This window comes from Lissotriton vulgaris, chromosome 1_1 (genome assembly GCF_964263255.1).
Source record: "Lissotriton vulgaris chromosome 1_1, aLisVul1.2, whole genome shotgun sequence".
NCBI classification, from domain to species: Eukaryota; Metazoa; Chordata; class Amphibia; order Caudata; family Salamandridae; genus Lissotriton; species Lissotriton vulgaris.
The window spans coordinates 485,811,928-485,828,212 of NC_141685.1; the positions used below are offsets into that span (position 1 = coordinate 485,811,928).

General features: G+C 39.0%; 1 protein-coding gene across 1 annotated transcript in view; it reads left to right on the forward strand.

Moving 5' to 3' along the window:
* The window catches only part of CTH (cystathionine gamma-lyase), a 107,142-nt gene that overhangs the window by 55,301 nt on the left and 35,556 nt on the right, over nucleotides 1–16,285 (forward strand). The window contains exons 6-7 of the mRNA XM_086953855.1: nucleotides 10,162–10,219; nucleotides 15,823–15,900. Coding sequence (XP_086809981.1) covers nucleotides 10,162–10,219; nucleotides 15,823–15,900 — 136 coding nt within the window. The remainder of the gene's footprint in view (nucleotides 1–10,161; nucleotides 10,220–15,822; nucleotides 15,901–16,285) is intronic.

Below are 16,285 nucleotides of genomic sequence, written 5' to 3' on the forward strand. Positions count from 1 at the left end.
CAATCTGTCAGCCTGGGACCATACCGCTCCTCTTCCAGGATGCTCACGAAGGGGGTGCCACAGGGCTCATGCCTAAGCCCCACATTGTTTAATGTGTACGTGGCCCCCCTTGCTGAGATTGTGAGAAAATATGGATTCACCCCGGTGTCCTATGCTGACGACACCCAACTTCTTTACCCTTTCCATTCCTTCAACTCCAACGTTAGGGACAACTTCGCGGAAGGCATGAGGGCCATCTCCAACTGGATGGCTGCCAACCGCCTCCAATGCAACGTTGGAAAAACGGAGCTAATGCTTTTTGGAAAAGCGTCCTTACTATGGTCCCCTGACTGGTGGCCCCTTGACTTGGGACCAGTACCCACCCCAAAACTAACAGTAAAAAATCTGGGGGTGAAGCTGGATCAAAATCTCACCTTGAAGGAACATGTTAACGCAGTCGCTGGGGCATGCTTTCACACCATCGGTCTGTTAAGAAGAGTCTTCCCCTACCTTTCAGACAACTATAGAAAGACTTTAGTGCATACTATGGTGATAAGCAAAATTGACTACTGCAACGGACTCCTTATTCAAGCCAACGAGAGCGCTATTAATCGCCTCCAGGTAGTCCAAAATACAGCAGCAAGACTGGTCTTGAATGCCCCCCCCAGAACCCCCTCTAAACCCCTGCTGCGAGAACTGCATTGGCTGCCAATACGACAACGCACCAAGTTCAAGATCTGTTGCATTGTCCACAAATGCTTGTTCGGGAAAGGCCCTAACTATCTGTCCCAAAAGCTACCCTTCTATAAACCTGACAGAGCCTTGCGGTCAAGCAACCAACTGCTACTTAAAACCCCTCTTGTCAAAAAAACCAGACAAGGTGGCAGAGCCTTTTCTCTGGTAGGGCCCAAGCTCTGGAATAATCTTCCAATTGGCCTAAGACAAACCCTTAATCATTCCTCTTTCAGGAAGAAACTAAAAACCGTCCTATTCCAGGAAGAATAAACATTCCAAACATCAGTCTACAACCTTCAATCTCTGGTCTACAGCAGCCATTCCATCCTGCGAGCAAAGCGCGGAGATACCTCGTAAGGGGTCGATTCTTGCGCTATACAAGAATATAAATAAATAAAATAAATAAATATGTTTATTCATCCCTAACCAAAAAATATACATGCGTTGGTTGCCAATAATCATAACCTTACCATTTATTTTTCTTAATTGTGATTGTGCATGTAGCGCCTTTCAAAAGGCAGGATGATGCAAGAAAAGTAAGAGTGAAAGACGGCTTTGTAGATTAATGAACGCATTGTAGAGATCTGTGTGTAAGTCTGAAGGCCGCATGATTTAATCCCAACAGGTGCACTCAGCATTCCATCCGTAGGAGACCGATAAAATAATTGTAACCAATGTGGGTTATACTTACCATTTGTTATCAGTGTCTAGAGATGAGATGTCGGAACGTACCCTATATCGGTCTCAGCTATCACCTAGAGAACATTTTTCTTTCAGTAGTTTATTATTTAAAAGTAATTTTTGTTCAATTAGGTTTTGTGAATTGGACTTGGAAGATCATCAATACATAAAACTAGGGCGTACCAAGACCCTTATGCAACAAAATATTTGGTTTAGAAGCCTGACCCCTCCAGGATGCTGTAAAGATAAAAATCTAAGTATATACCACGTACTTCTGAAGACATATTATAATTTCAAATTTTTCAAAAACGATGTCTTTTAAAAAATTTTTTTTTATTCAATTCAATATTTTATTAAAGATTTGGAACTCCTAAGATGTCCGCAACTAATAATAACACATAACAGAACTCTTTCCACGAACCATCATAAAATGATCAGAGGCATGCATTATTAGCAAGGCTAGAATTCCTTTAGATAACATCAGTCAATATTGTCAATTATCCCAATACACAAAATACATAAGATTTTCAACAATAAAACCATCAGGCTCACAGCAGAAGCAGAGGCCCAAAACCTCTACTGTAGAAGATAGTGTTTATTTAGGACCGTATTAAACAATAGCAGGTAACTTTAAGTAAAATAATATGCATAACATCAGTACTTAGAACACATTTTTCAATGATTTGGGCAGCAACACATAGCCATTTTGACAGAAAATGCATTTGAAACTAGCAGCGTAAAGGTTGAGTAACCGAGCATATCCTAGGATATGCAAAGGACATTAAGTAGCTGCCTGTTCGGATACAAAATAAAGTTCAATTTTGAATTAGCAGCAAGAAGAAAGGAATAACAGAGCATATCCTAGAATGTGCAAGGGACAATAAGTAGCAAAGCAATTCAGTAGCAGCCAGTTCATGTGCAAAATACATCCAAAATCCCACTTCAATTAATTTTTAAAGTTAACAACAAGAACGTAGTGGGAAATGAACACAACATATCTCTATTGTGCAAAATGGCAGTAAAAAGCAGCCAATCGGTATGCAAAATACAATTTGACAAAGGAGAAAATACTAATACTTTGTAAGAAGATGACAAATACGGGGGTAACCACCCAATTGAAAGAATATGTAAAAGATTTAAAATATAAACATAAACTCCTTAAAATAATTAAAAAGTTTTACACACACTGCTCGTTTTTTGGACAAAAAAGATCATCTCGGGCTGGAGCTACATTTTTAACACAATTTTGTAAAAACATCGGCCGAAGCCTACTATGACTACTCGAAGCCAATGCTGCTCAGGCAAACAAGACATGGTCCAGGGTCTGAATGCTCAGCTTACACAAATCACATGTTTTTCAATTTTTCAAGTTCTGGGACCAGTTTGCTGTTAGGTCGTTTAGAGGTAAGAGATTCATACGACCTAAAGGAAGCAAACATCAAGTTCCGTGTTCTAAATTCCAAAATAAGTATTTTTGTGGGATTTTCTGTAAGTTTGTTCTGGTTATTAGCTTTAGTCTTTATTTATAGTTACAAAATTTAGTATCTCTATTAAAGCTGATTTTGCCATTTTAAGGTTTTTAAGAGATTTAAATTCTAATGGTGGAAGGGTGATCACTGATTTTTCTTGTATACCAAAGATTTGTAGTGCCAATGAGAAATCGCAATAAAAAGAGCAATTACCTGCCTTATCTCCAAAGATTTCATGACACATGAAACCTCTTAATGAATCTGGCTTGCTATTTTTTAGCTGATATCCCCAGCGTAAAACCCTGGATAAACCTTGGATATGGAATCTTATCAAGCCGAATTCCAGTCTAATTGCTGCCGTTGGAACTAACATGTTAAAAGGACATATTTTACGTAGTATCTGACCTTCAATCCTATCTAAAATACTCCAGTCCTTAACAGGGATTGATTCAATCTCATAGAGCAGTGTTGCGAATTTTTTGCCTTAAAAACCATCAGTAGATGTAAAATATTTCTTCTGCCCATAGCACTGTAAAAAATACGCAAACCATTAGCGTGGGATGTAGCTTTACAAGTGCTATGTTCAATATGAGGTTTGTTCTTAGTACTATCTGTTAAAAGTTTCCCTAAATAAAGGTATGAATCTACCACCTCCAACTTTTCAGGGCCAATTTGCCACTTAAAGTCACATGATTTTCTTTGCATATTTAGGATTTTACTTTTACAAACATTTATTTTCAAAAAATGTCCCACTGTATAATTCTGTAGTGATATCAGCTTCTATTCATCCCAATAGGCGTTAGGTCTATTACTACTATATCATCTGCATATAAAAGACATTCAAAAGGCCGACTACTTATCTTTGGTGCATCTCCATCTGCTTGATCAAAGCAATCGGGTACAACTGCTATATATAGAGAAAATAGCAGCAGTGCTAACAAGCAACCTACCTTGTTTCAAACCATTTTCTGTAGGGATTGCATCTGATAAACCTTGATTTCCACCCAGTTTGTGAATGTAGTGCAATAATTAAGGATAGTAGAGGTGAGGGCAGGCCCATGTTTTGCAATTTTCTCCATAGTAGAGGTTGATCTACCTTATCGAAGGCTGTTGAAAAATCTATGAAAGCCATGTATACATTTGAGTTATGATAAATTGTGTATTTCTCCTCCCATTAGTTTCAACATGGAGATATTATCTAGAGTGGAATGATTATTCCTAAAACCTGCTTGTTCTATGGAGAGGACGGTCTTCTCCGTCACCTAGATAAGTGGCCAACAAAAGTGAATCCTTTTTTTTTACCGTCATGGGAATTTCACCAGGACCCATTGCTCCTGAGGATCTCATTATTTTAATAGCTACAGCCACTTCATTGATTGAATGTACATGATTGGGTACAGGGGTTTTAAACTGATCGGGTGCCCCAATGGTTGATTTGAAGGAATTAAAATTTGCAGAAGACAGTGCTAACAAATTAAGTTTCTATTTCTCTTCTTTTATGGGTATAGGAAGAAATTTCACTCTAGTGCCACAACAGTCGGTGATTATTTCCCAATACCTTTTGGAATTATTTTTTAAGGCTGCCTCATTTAGCTGCATCCATGCACCATCTTTTATTCGTCTTAGGGAGCGTTTTTTCCTCTCTTTTTCTTTTTATTAGGTTTATTAAATTACTTTGCTCGCATGAAAAATTCAGGAACTGAGCCCTCACTAACTTATTTATTTCCCTATTTATAGTAGCAATGGGTTGAAATATGATCTCCGTTTAACTGGAGCGTGTGTTAATTTATAGGATTTAGCCAGGAGACCTATATTATGGAAAAAGGCTTCCAAGTAAATCTGATTGGGTAGATTCACACTCAACCGATAATAAATGCTGCTAATTTCTTATTATTGCAGTTAAGTACGCTTTTAATTTAGTGGTCCCTTGAGTATTCCAGTAAATTCTACCATTTGTTGCATTTAACCCTACTGTGCCGCCTTTGAAGTTCCAGGAGCCTACCTTTGCACAAGTGAATTCAAAATTAAAACAAATCAGCATATGGTCACTGAAAACATTTCCCAGGACTTCCATATTTGTAAGTTTGCAGAAAAAATCTGCAGAAACAAATAAATAATCTATAATAGATTTTCCAGTTGGTGCCTTATGAATGTGATTTGCTGGAATATCCTTTTCTAGCCTCCCATTAGCAATTATGAGATCTAAACTTCTTAAACCTTCGAGTAATAAGACTCCTCTTTTGTCTGTCCTGCTTTTGTTCGGAAATTGGGCAATGGGGATATTTAGGGCTTCATTTTTTTTCGGTGTTAGAAAATTCCCTTATACTATGAGATGACACTTTAGAGTTCAAATCTCCACCTAATAATAGGGACCTGCAGTCTTCACTTTCCGGGGTAGAAGAGATAAAAAAGAATACATCTTTTAATAGATGAGAATAACATGTGTCGAGGGTAAATATGCATTTATGATCAACAAGGAGTCCATGCGATCCTGGCCATCTTTATGATCTAATTTAATCCCCAGAATTAGGTTAGAGTAGTATTAAAATATGTCATTGTTCATAAATAGACTAAGAAACCCTAGAAATGTTTCACTATGCGAAAGTACATAAGGCAGAGGTAATACACCATCATTTACACAGATAATCAAATTGGACAGTGACCTAGAGTGCACTTGAGGTGGCTGCCACTTGAAATCCTTTGTGATTCTCAGGAAACCATGCACCACGCACAGCCTTTTCTTGGCCTCTTGAAGTAGTCAATAGTTACTGGGCAGTGTCCTGTGTGAGTGATGTTGAAGCTATCACAGCATACTCCACAAGATAGTGTGTGTGTTAACCTTACACGCTTTATGACTATAGCAAGCAATAACATCAATGTCCCTTCTTTACTTCACTTTAGAAAAAGAAAAGAGCTTTATTAAAACGCAAGTAAATAAGAACACTTAAAGCCTAGATGCAGACCAAAAATACAGACTGTGCCAGTGCGTTGTAGAACATGCATACACCACAAATCCTTATTAGAGCTTCTTTGTGCTATATGTCTGTAAATATAGGTGCTGTGTCAGTGTCATACAGGTTTTAGTTCAGGCTGACTCAGGGAGCTTGGGAAGCGCTTAGCTCTCAGGTTCTTTGTGGTAGCTGACATCTTGCTAATGGATCTAAAAGGAGGGCAAGCGATGAAGAGGTGGTAGCCATCTCTGGACCTTTGCTATCACTCTGGTACCAAACAAGTGGAGTAACATGGTCACATCTACAAATAGTCATGGCCTTAATAAAAGGTGTCATCCCTAAAAACGTAGAACTCAAAAAGCAACCACACACACAGACATCAACGTTTTAATGTCATGATGCTACTTGGTGGGTTTGCAGGGGCAGGGGGTAAAGGGCTCATGTCTAGGTGGCCGGTGTACATTCACTAGGATCCAGTTAGGGGCCCGTGCCCAGCCAACTGGAGTTCAGAAATTATTTTAGGGTACAGTTATCTTAATAGGACTTTAAGGAATTAGTGTGCCAGCTCCAGCTATTGAGTCACAAGAGTGCCTATTCCAGTAGGGGTTTGTATCTTGAAATCAGTTTGCAGATATTTTCCTGTGGCAGGGGCACACCTAGGGTCAGGGCACCCGCTGCCATTAATGGTGACACTACAACGCACTGGGGACTGGCACTTTAGTATTGAATACTCACTAAATTTAGCTGGATAGATGTCCGGAATCATAAGAGTTAGAAGTATGTTCCAAAGGTTGATTGAATGGATGGGGGTGATATACTTCAGTCAGCAACACACAGCAAATGATGAGAAGGCGAAGCGCTGCATGATTACTCTGGTGGTACAGGCGTCCGAAAGGAATCTGGATGGATCAGGGACACTGGAGACTTGCTTCTTGAAGTATGAAGCTAATGGAGCAGTTCCTCAACCCTAATGATCTTCTTTCCCTTAGGAGCTGTGCTTTGGAGACCTCTTGTCCTTCGTTGTGGCCCATCCACTGAGTGGTCCAGAAACCATTCCTTGCAACCACCTGAGCCTTTTGCAGGTCTTCTGTCCCTATGCAGGAAGAAAGGTCTTCTCTCCCTTAATCACAACAACAGCGCAACTTTGAAGGTCTTCCAAGACTTCTGCCCAGACTGTAGGAGTGTGGGAATACAGCAGATGTCTACTTTTGGTCCTGTTGCCATGTACTGCTATATTGGTGTGCAGGATTTTCCTGCTTCCAGACGATGGCGAGAAACCAGTTAAGATGAGGGCTCCAGTACTTATACCCCGTGTTGGCCATGGCAGGATGCCAGAGGACACCACATACAAATGGTTTTGAGTCTTTCTTTTTTAGCCCATATTCTGCAAATGTGTCAGCCCAAAGACTACTTTCAGCTTTTTGTAGCTGATCCGATATTTTGTGTTTTGGCCGAAAATTGAGGCATGCATCTGCTCCAGCTGTCAATGGAGATGGACCAAACACTATAAAAAGATGAGGGATGAATTTCACCCAAGTAGGGGATTCCTATTTTGTGACTCTGCGCCTTTCCCACCCAGCTGCTCTTCAGGTTTCGTGGAGAGGGATAGGAAGTGAGTACAAGCAGATTGCAATGTCTGAGATGGATATCACCATCTTGACACAAAGTAAAGAACCATTTATTGAACCCTAGGGAAGTAGACCCCAACCATTTAATCTAGACCTCTGACCAAGTCATAACACTGGCAGAGAATAACTGTTTCATGTGTAGAAAACTGTACTGCAATAAAAGTAATGTTTACAACTTTCTGGAAGAGAATCTTTGTTGTCTTCAGATGCCTTTAATTTAGCACTATCAACTTCTTCGCACTGCCACATATTAAATACACAGGATGGTCATCTTCTCTGGAGCTACTAGGGAAAATACATGCTGGCTAATCTACTCTACTGGTTAGTCTAGATGCTTCAGATTGTCTAATCTGTTCAGCTCACCAAGCTTAGTTCAGCATGTGGGGTTATAGGCAATAGTCTAGTTGTAGTGTGAAGATCCTGAGTTAGTCTTATGTATCAGGATTCTGATTTGACTGCCAATGTCCAGGGAGAGCTCGTCTAGAGGGCACTTCAGTCCCCCGCTGAAAAATATCTGGTGTGGTCCTATTGGTCCTCTTTTAGATCCTTTACACCAGCTAACAAATGTTATAATGCAAGTGAGGAATGGTAAACATAGTTGGGTCCCTCCAGAGCCTGGAAGCCATTGTGTATTGAAACAAAGTGTGAATGACAGTTTTGCGGACCTGTGGATGAAGATGGCTAACCGAAACCCATTTATGTTTTTTTATCTGTATGTATATTTATCATGACTTCTTTGAAACCATGACGGTGACGAGACATCTTATTGACCTAACAGTATAGGGGGCTCTGGGAATGATGCTGGGTTTCATGTCTCCATCCTCATGAATCAAACTTACTCCACATATTGTAGACTCCCAAAAGCCTTTTTTTGCACACACACAAGATGTTTCTCTCAGCCAAATCATTAGATAGTCGACTGAGGCACAGCATATTAATCTAGAGTGGTCTCCAGTTGTTTAAATATTACTAATGGTAAATAATTTCTTTATTTCCTCCCAAACACACAAAGAGTTCCCTTTGTGCCACACAGCCCAAAGCTCAAAACTGATTTAGGGTTTGCCCTCAGTACTTTAAACGGAACAAAGGCCGTTCTTCAGCATTTTCCCCATCAAGAAGGAAACAAAAGTTCCAACTTGTTGTCTTCAGTACAGCATTTCCGCTGCCTGTAAGAGAATTATGAAATTAAGGCTGCTCCACTTATTAGCTGGAGATTAGGTGGGGAGAGGGGACCTGATTCAATGCAGATTTAGTGCTACTACTGCAAACTGGAAAGAGTTGGGAAACTCTGGTGCTGTTTTGGGGAATTGAGCCAAGAACACTCTGGGAGACAGTGCCCTTACGTGCACCAGTGTCCAAACATGTAGATACTTACTGTCTTTACATGCAGTAGAGGCAAAACATGTACGGTAAAAATATCTGATGTATGAAACAAGATGTAATCATCATGGACGACATTGTCCGGACACTTGTTACCATTTCTCAGAAACTCCCTCAGAAAGCTGCAATTTTTAGAATTTCAGCAAAATCAAATAATTGGTTGAGGATGCCAGGTATACCCATTCTCAGCCCCATCAACAGTGTTGGCTCCTAAATGGATGTCATTTAACGTTAACTGTTTAGGCATTTTATGCCGCTCCTTATGTTGCAAAGAGGTGCGACTCATTGATTCATCCACTCTTCTTGCTATATTCCAGTGAATCCAGTTTGATTATTGCTTCTTGAACACAAGTCTCTCACTTTTCCGCTGGCATGCACATTTATATACATCTGTCTGTGTATAAACATGTAGTCACCGCCTTGTCTCGGGGCCTGATGTAGAACATTGATCTTGTAGCAGGAGACTGGGGGATCCACTGTCTAACGTCTTGCTAAGTTACATGCTTTGATTCGTTGTTTGAGTGCAGTACAGATGGTTTCCCACTGTATTGTGAATTTGAAAGCTAATTTGGAATATTTGAATCTGATGCAAATTCTTGATCATGTTATAGATCATGGGCATTCACTGATATATTTAAGAGGAATCCATGTGGTGGTTCACCATTGCCACATTTAATGTTAAAGAGATACATTTACCTCCAGAAAGTCTGAATTGGGTTTGCAAATTTATTTTACTGAAGTACCTTTCATGTGTTCCCCACTCAACTCAGATCAATGGTCTGTCTTGATTATAAAGTTAAAAAATAGTTTAGTTTGATTTGTTGGAAGTTGCTGATTCTGCATCTGATGTGAGATTGCATGCATTACTGATTTACATAAGAACAACAATTTGAAGGTCTATCCCTCCTGGTCCTTAAGGTACCGGACATTGTCATATGCATGACCGTATTAAATGAATATGGGATGACAAACAAAGAATTACTGTTGTGCTTTTGGTTAATCAAGAATTGCTTAACGACTCCGAATGTCTTATAGACAGACCATCACTAGACATCCCTTACTGCTGATGGAAGAAAAATAATCAGTCCAGCAGAGGCTCATGAGTTTAGAGTGAAGAAACTAATAATTAATGGGAAGAATCTTAAATTTCCTGTAGATTAATTACTATTCTGTTCATATAAAATGAACACTATAGATAATTAGTTAAACAAAAGCAACGTACGATTTGTGAATACATATGGGAAACTCAAACTTCTTACATCATGCTAAATTTGATCAGGTGAAACAAATCTTCTAGTCTTAGATGCTTCAAAGTAATATTTGTCTTTTTTCTGTTAGCGTCCTTTAGATCTGGGTGCAGACATCTGCATGTGTTCAGCAACCAAATACATGAATGGTAAGCAGTGAAACAATACAAAAGGACCCTGTTTACTTGTTGTTTTTGCTCATGGTATTTTAAAGTGGTATTGTTAAAGTGAACGAAGCGCATGCAGAAATTGGCACTGTTCCTAGATATGTGTAGAACTCAACTTGTGTGGCCTAGTATGGTGGCCATATTGCATGCACAAACCGTGAGTGAAAGCTTTTGATTTGTTAATAGTAGCAATGAAATAAACATGTCAACAGGTGTACCGTGCACATCTTCCATTGCGAGGAACTAATTATTTGTGTAACACACCTCATTTGTTTAATTAATATCCTTCATTTTTCAACTTGCACATCACCGCATAGACAGTACAGCTCACATCATCCACCCTGTATACCTATTTCAGCTATTGAATTTTTTTTGTCATTGCCCGTTCAAATTAGTGATAGGAGTGTGTCATCTATATTAAATCCATCTAGCATCCCATGTGGTTCAATGTTCTTCTAAAACTTCAATTAGTCAGACATTTTATTTGAGGGACACAGTAACTTTAAAAAAATGTAATTTACGATACAAAACACTTAAACATTAGTGAGTACAAAATTGATATGTTATCGCATACACAAACCAAAAGTACGCTTTTTCCTATAATGATAAGTCAAGGCAAACGTTTGCTGCTTGACAGTTAATGAACATTATTGTATAAAATGTTGTATAAGTTATGCTGTCTGCAGTAGATGTACTAGCACTTACTATGCTGCTGCTGAAGTCAAGGAACAGTCCTTTCAGTGGGGTCTAAACAAAAAATTACTAGCCACCAATGTTTAAAATAAGTGGATTGTGATCTGACAAAAAGCGCGGAGCGATGTCTATGGAGCAGTCACATAGTAGAGAAGATGAAATCAAAAAGTAATCTAACCTAGCTAGTGACCGAAGTGGGGCACAGAAGTAGGTGTACCTTGGCATAGTAGAATTAAGGCTGGCCCAGACATTGTGGAGCCAATGAGTTTGAACTAGATTAATTATTGCTTGGTATACACGGGGCTTCCTGCCATTATAGGTCCATTTATTATCCGTTTTCCAATTACAAGGCACAATAATGTTAAGATCACTGCAGATAATGATTGGAGGGGGTCAGTGGGCGAGTTCCCCAGAAATCCAGTTGATAATCCCGGAGTCGTCTGTGTTACTCCCGTAAATGGAGCATAGGATAAAAGAAAAGTTAAGGGACAGATGGCACTCTGCGATTACCCATCTGCCCAGAGAGTCAGATTTCACTCGGGCAGGTCTTAAAGATAATCTGCTATCAGATAAGACCCGAACACCTTTTATTTTTGCGCCTTGTGTAGTACCCTCCTATAATTTTATACCCCAGTGAATTCAGTAAATGTTTCTGTGAGCCCTCTATGTGTGTTTCTTGGAGGCCAACTATATCGGCCCCCAAAGAGCAAAAGCCCTGTGCTACTTTTTGTCTCTTTGCAGCTTCATTTAGCCCACAAATGTTGACTGAGACAATTCTAAGATTGTTTATCTTAGTCATTTAGTGTTTTTAAGTAAGAAGAAAAACAGCCCTTAAAAACCCCCAAATTGTCATAATTTTAGCGCTCTTTTTGTACATTTATTTCCCCTTTTTGAAGCCATTAAGATGCTCAACTTTATACATTCTATCCTTTTAGCAAGTGTCTCAGCAAAAAAAAAAAGTGTCCTCAATTCAACCATCTCAAAACAATTTACCGCCCTCCCCTCCGCTCCTCCCACCACCCCCTATCATAGAGCAATCAGGAATAACCTGAGTGATGGTAGTCAAGAGTTAGTCTCCGCCACCTAGCTACGCCTTAAAAAATGGTGTGACGAGTTTCGGCTATGGCTGTTCACACCTTGCGAGAAAAAAAAATTGGTAAATATGCTGAAGGACTTGAGAGATCCAAAGAATACAAAAAGAAGAGAGGAGAAACTCGGGGAAAGCAATGTAAATGTGCAAAAGATTTTTTTTTTTTTTTTGCTTCTTTCCCCTTTCCCCCCTTTCCTCCCCTCCTACCCTTCTTTTCTCCTTAATCAATTTCCCATCTTTTGGATGTTATGCAATTTTCAAACACATGGTCAACACCTCTTATCTAGAATTTATTAAACACACAGATTAAGGAATTGAGCAATTGTCCAAGCAAGCCCCTTCTTTATGGTAATCTGACTCAATAAACGCACAGGTTGCATAAATGTGTTCAAAATTTATATAGCATCTCAAATAACCTCCTATCTCTTCTACTAGGAATTCTAGGCGGCTCAGCATTCCTGTTGATATTGAAAATAGTATCTGCTTCAAAACACACATTAGCACAATATTAACAAATACAACTGATTTTGCAATTGGTTGAAACAATACTGGTGATCTATTTCAATAGCATGTATTTAAACAAGATCAGTATGAGATTAGAATTTCTATTTTAAGCTTAACACCATTTTGAATCTGAAAACTTTGTGCCACCAAATCCATACTCCTTTTATGACTGCTTAAGAATGTGAGCTGGTTAAAATCATATCAAGTCTCGTACTGAATTGTGACATATCTTCTCCTCCGCTCCTACTCCCTAATATATTCAGTATTACTGACTTTTTTTCTTCGGGTATTACATTGTCATAGTAATCCAAGCATCATATCCTATTTCACACAGATCTTGCTACTCCCTTTGCCTGCAATAATAATGAAGCTATTGTCCCCTCTTAACTCTGGATGTTTTACAAGGCTAGCAAGCTTTAATGTCCTCATCAGTATGGGGTCAGATCATCGTTTGTGTTTGTGACTTTTTTCGTTTCAAGAACCAATGACCTTTACATGCTACTCAAATTTGTTGAACCTGTTCAGATCCTACTGAATCTCTCCCCAGTGTTCACATTGTCTCACATCCAGCCTCTTCAGAGTGGACGTGAGAGACTGCATCTTGTACTGGATTACTTTCTTTTAAGGAAATCAATATCAGGCAATCAAGTGCCTCCTTATCAATTCTCTTTTAAATCTGTTATCTGTGGTGTTCCTCTGTTCTTTGCATTGAGATTGGTGTTGGGTAATATCTGTTGCTCCACTAGATGCACTGTTTTGTGCTTTTGGCGTCAATGTTTCAGTGTCATAATACCTGAGTTTTCTAGCCCAGTATATCCTTAAATTGGACATTCTAATTTATTGCCAAGTACACTTAAATTCTTTAGCTTTGTATTTATTTCCCAGACCTCTGGTATTCTTTATCTGATTATCATGGTTAATTTGCTTAATTCCTTGGTTGTGATAATTCTGGATAATCTGCTGTATTTTGAGGCACTTAAGATCTTGTTTCTCTAGCCGATTCTCATTATTATGCCTCTTAATGGATTTGGGTAACTTGATTTCTTGTTACTATTTTTGACTGAGAAGCCTCTTTAGTGAAAAGACAGTTTCTACACTGATTAAGTATAGGTCTAGGTGGGTCTCTGGTGTAGTTCATCTTGCTCTAATTTTGACAAAATTTAGTTATTGGCTATTTTTCATGGACATCTCTTGCTAATGTCAGCCAAATAAGTTCCTGAGCTCTTGCTCATGTTCATTATCAGTATGCTCCTAATTGATGTAATTTTTTGTGGATGACGCATGGAGATTATTGGATTTTGTGAGTTGAAATCTTGACAATTCTCTGCTCTTTATGTCTTATAGCATTAAGGCCTTCTTGTCCTTCCCACATCAATGATATCACGCTCTCCTTTCTTTGCATTTTATTTTCAACCAGTGGAGTATTGATGAAGTTTCATGTATGAAACTTGTGGTTGAGGGCCCAAATATGTTTTCACCGGCCTAGGGGAGGGATCTAAAACATTAAAGGAGAAGCATGGTTGCCTGGGTTCACTGTAATGGTAAACCACTAAAGTCACTTAAAGTAGCAGTGTTGTTGGCGGCTTTATGGAAAATGCCTCTGCCAGGTACAACATCATGGAATATTAATATCTCATGAAATTACTTGGTAGATGGTTACTTGTATTGCAATTATTAAGGGCAGCTAAACAAGCTCTTAATTTAAAGTTGAGTCTCGCATATGTAGGAATTATATATCGTTCTTACAAGAAAAGCATGTTGGATCCTACAGATTAAGAAAGTTCAGTTATAGGCAAACTATATTTGGACTGTGTCAATTGGGAGGAACTGTGGAAAGGGAACTATATAAAGTAACTACTTAATGAAGTGCCAGTGTAAGACACTATATAGCATATGCTTAGTTATTATTTTCTGAAATGTTCTGTTCGTACATAAATGACATCCATTTTGCCAGTTAAAAGTGTTTAAGACATTATTGTTCCTAACTTGGAATTCAGTGGATACATTTCTTTCTTCTACAAACACAGCTACATCGAAGGAGTTCAAATGACATGAAACCTTTCTTTAGATCCTAAAATGTCATTTCCCTGAACCTTTCAGTTCGGGGTAGGACCAGGGCCGGCTTTAGCACGGGTGGCGCCCTGTGCGATAGTGTTTGTTGGTGCCCCCCAATAACCACCTCTGCCATGGATTCCCTCACCATCGCCCTTCAACAGTGCCCCTTTAGTTTTCGGAACCACTGCCTCTCTGATAAATGTAGTTTTATAGGACCACTCATACCAGTGTAATGTGTCAGAGCACTTTGCATCACACACACATTGCACAGAGACAATCGTAGGTTTCTAAATCGGTGTTTAGAAAATGTTACATCAGACGGGACTACAAGGTGTAGTGTAGGAGTAACGCTGTCCATACTGGTAGGCAATATAGTTTGAGTTCTTATTCTGGAAAAGCACAAATTCTGATTTTAAAATGTAACACCATTGTTCGGGGTTCTCTTTAAAAAAAAAAAATTGTTTTCCACCCAAATGAACCCTTTTGGCAAGATTAGGATAATGAAAGACTGGGCAAAAAGAAATATAGCTCTAACATATACCTTGATGTTTACACACAGCTCTTTGATGACAGTTAATAGCTCAATGAACTATATTATGATTTTGACTTACAAACAACAAGTAACAAAAGGAGCTCTCTTACATACGCAGTAACTCACTGACCCATTTACATTATATGCACTTTGTTATCCACATGGTTCACGTTCTTAGCAGCAGGCAGTTTAACCCTCTGCGCTACCTTTGGATGAATCAAAACGCTCACTAGACAAATCTCCAGTCTCTTTCTAAGAATATGATAAATCACTAGCAGGTTTGTACTTTTAAAATGATATTAGTTGTAAAAGTGACGCCCTCACCCCAAGTCAGCGCTCGGTGCGGTGGCACCGATCGCACTTCCCTGGAGCTGGCCCTGGGTAGGACAGAAGGATAGGTAAAGATCAATTATCCCCATGCACAATTCTGCCCAAAAAATCTCAATTTAAAATGAGGTTTTCATTACCTTTACTTTATTGTTAAGTGCAAGTTATGTGTTGATGATGTACTTGTTTGTTAGATTCATCATAACGAACCATTCAGCAAGCAACATTGCTCTAAATAAGTAACTATTAGTATAAATTCTTCAACTGGGGCACATATGAAACATCTATTGTATTTCTTTCTCAGAACTGCTACACACTTGCTGAATTACTGTTTAACTCACTGACCACAACTTTAAGGTGCTAAATAATCCTTTTTAATCGTAGGACACACTGATGTTTTAATGGGACTGGTTTCGGTTAATCGAGAAGATCTCCATGAAAGGCTAAGGTTTTTACAAAATGGTAAGTATTTATTAAAGAAAATCTGCATTTAGATTGCCTTCTTGTTGAATTTGGTATACGAGAGGCTTGTTTGTTATTGTTGTTTCAGATTCAGCCAGTGTTTAATCTGTAAAAAAATTAATGCTGGGGCTCTGGCGTAATGGACATTGCTGCCGACTTAGGAGCTGGGGATCCAGGTTTGAGTCTTGGGTTGGCTCAACATCCTGTGATTTTGAGAACATCACTTAATTCCGCCCCCTGTGCCTACCATAAATGAATGTCTCCTTAACTGGTGCTCATGAAAAGCGCCGGGTTTGATGATAGAGTGCCAGTGTTGAGCACTGGAAGCCACCGGCTCAAATAAAGTACTGGATTTAGCTTTAAAGTTGAACATACATCACATGTT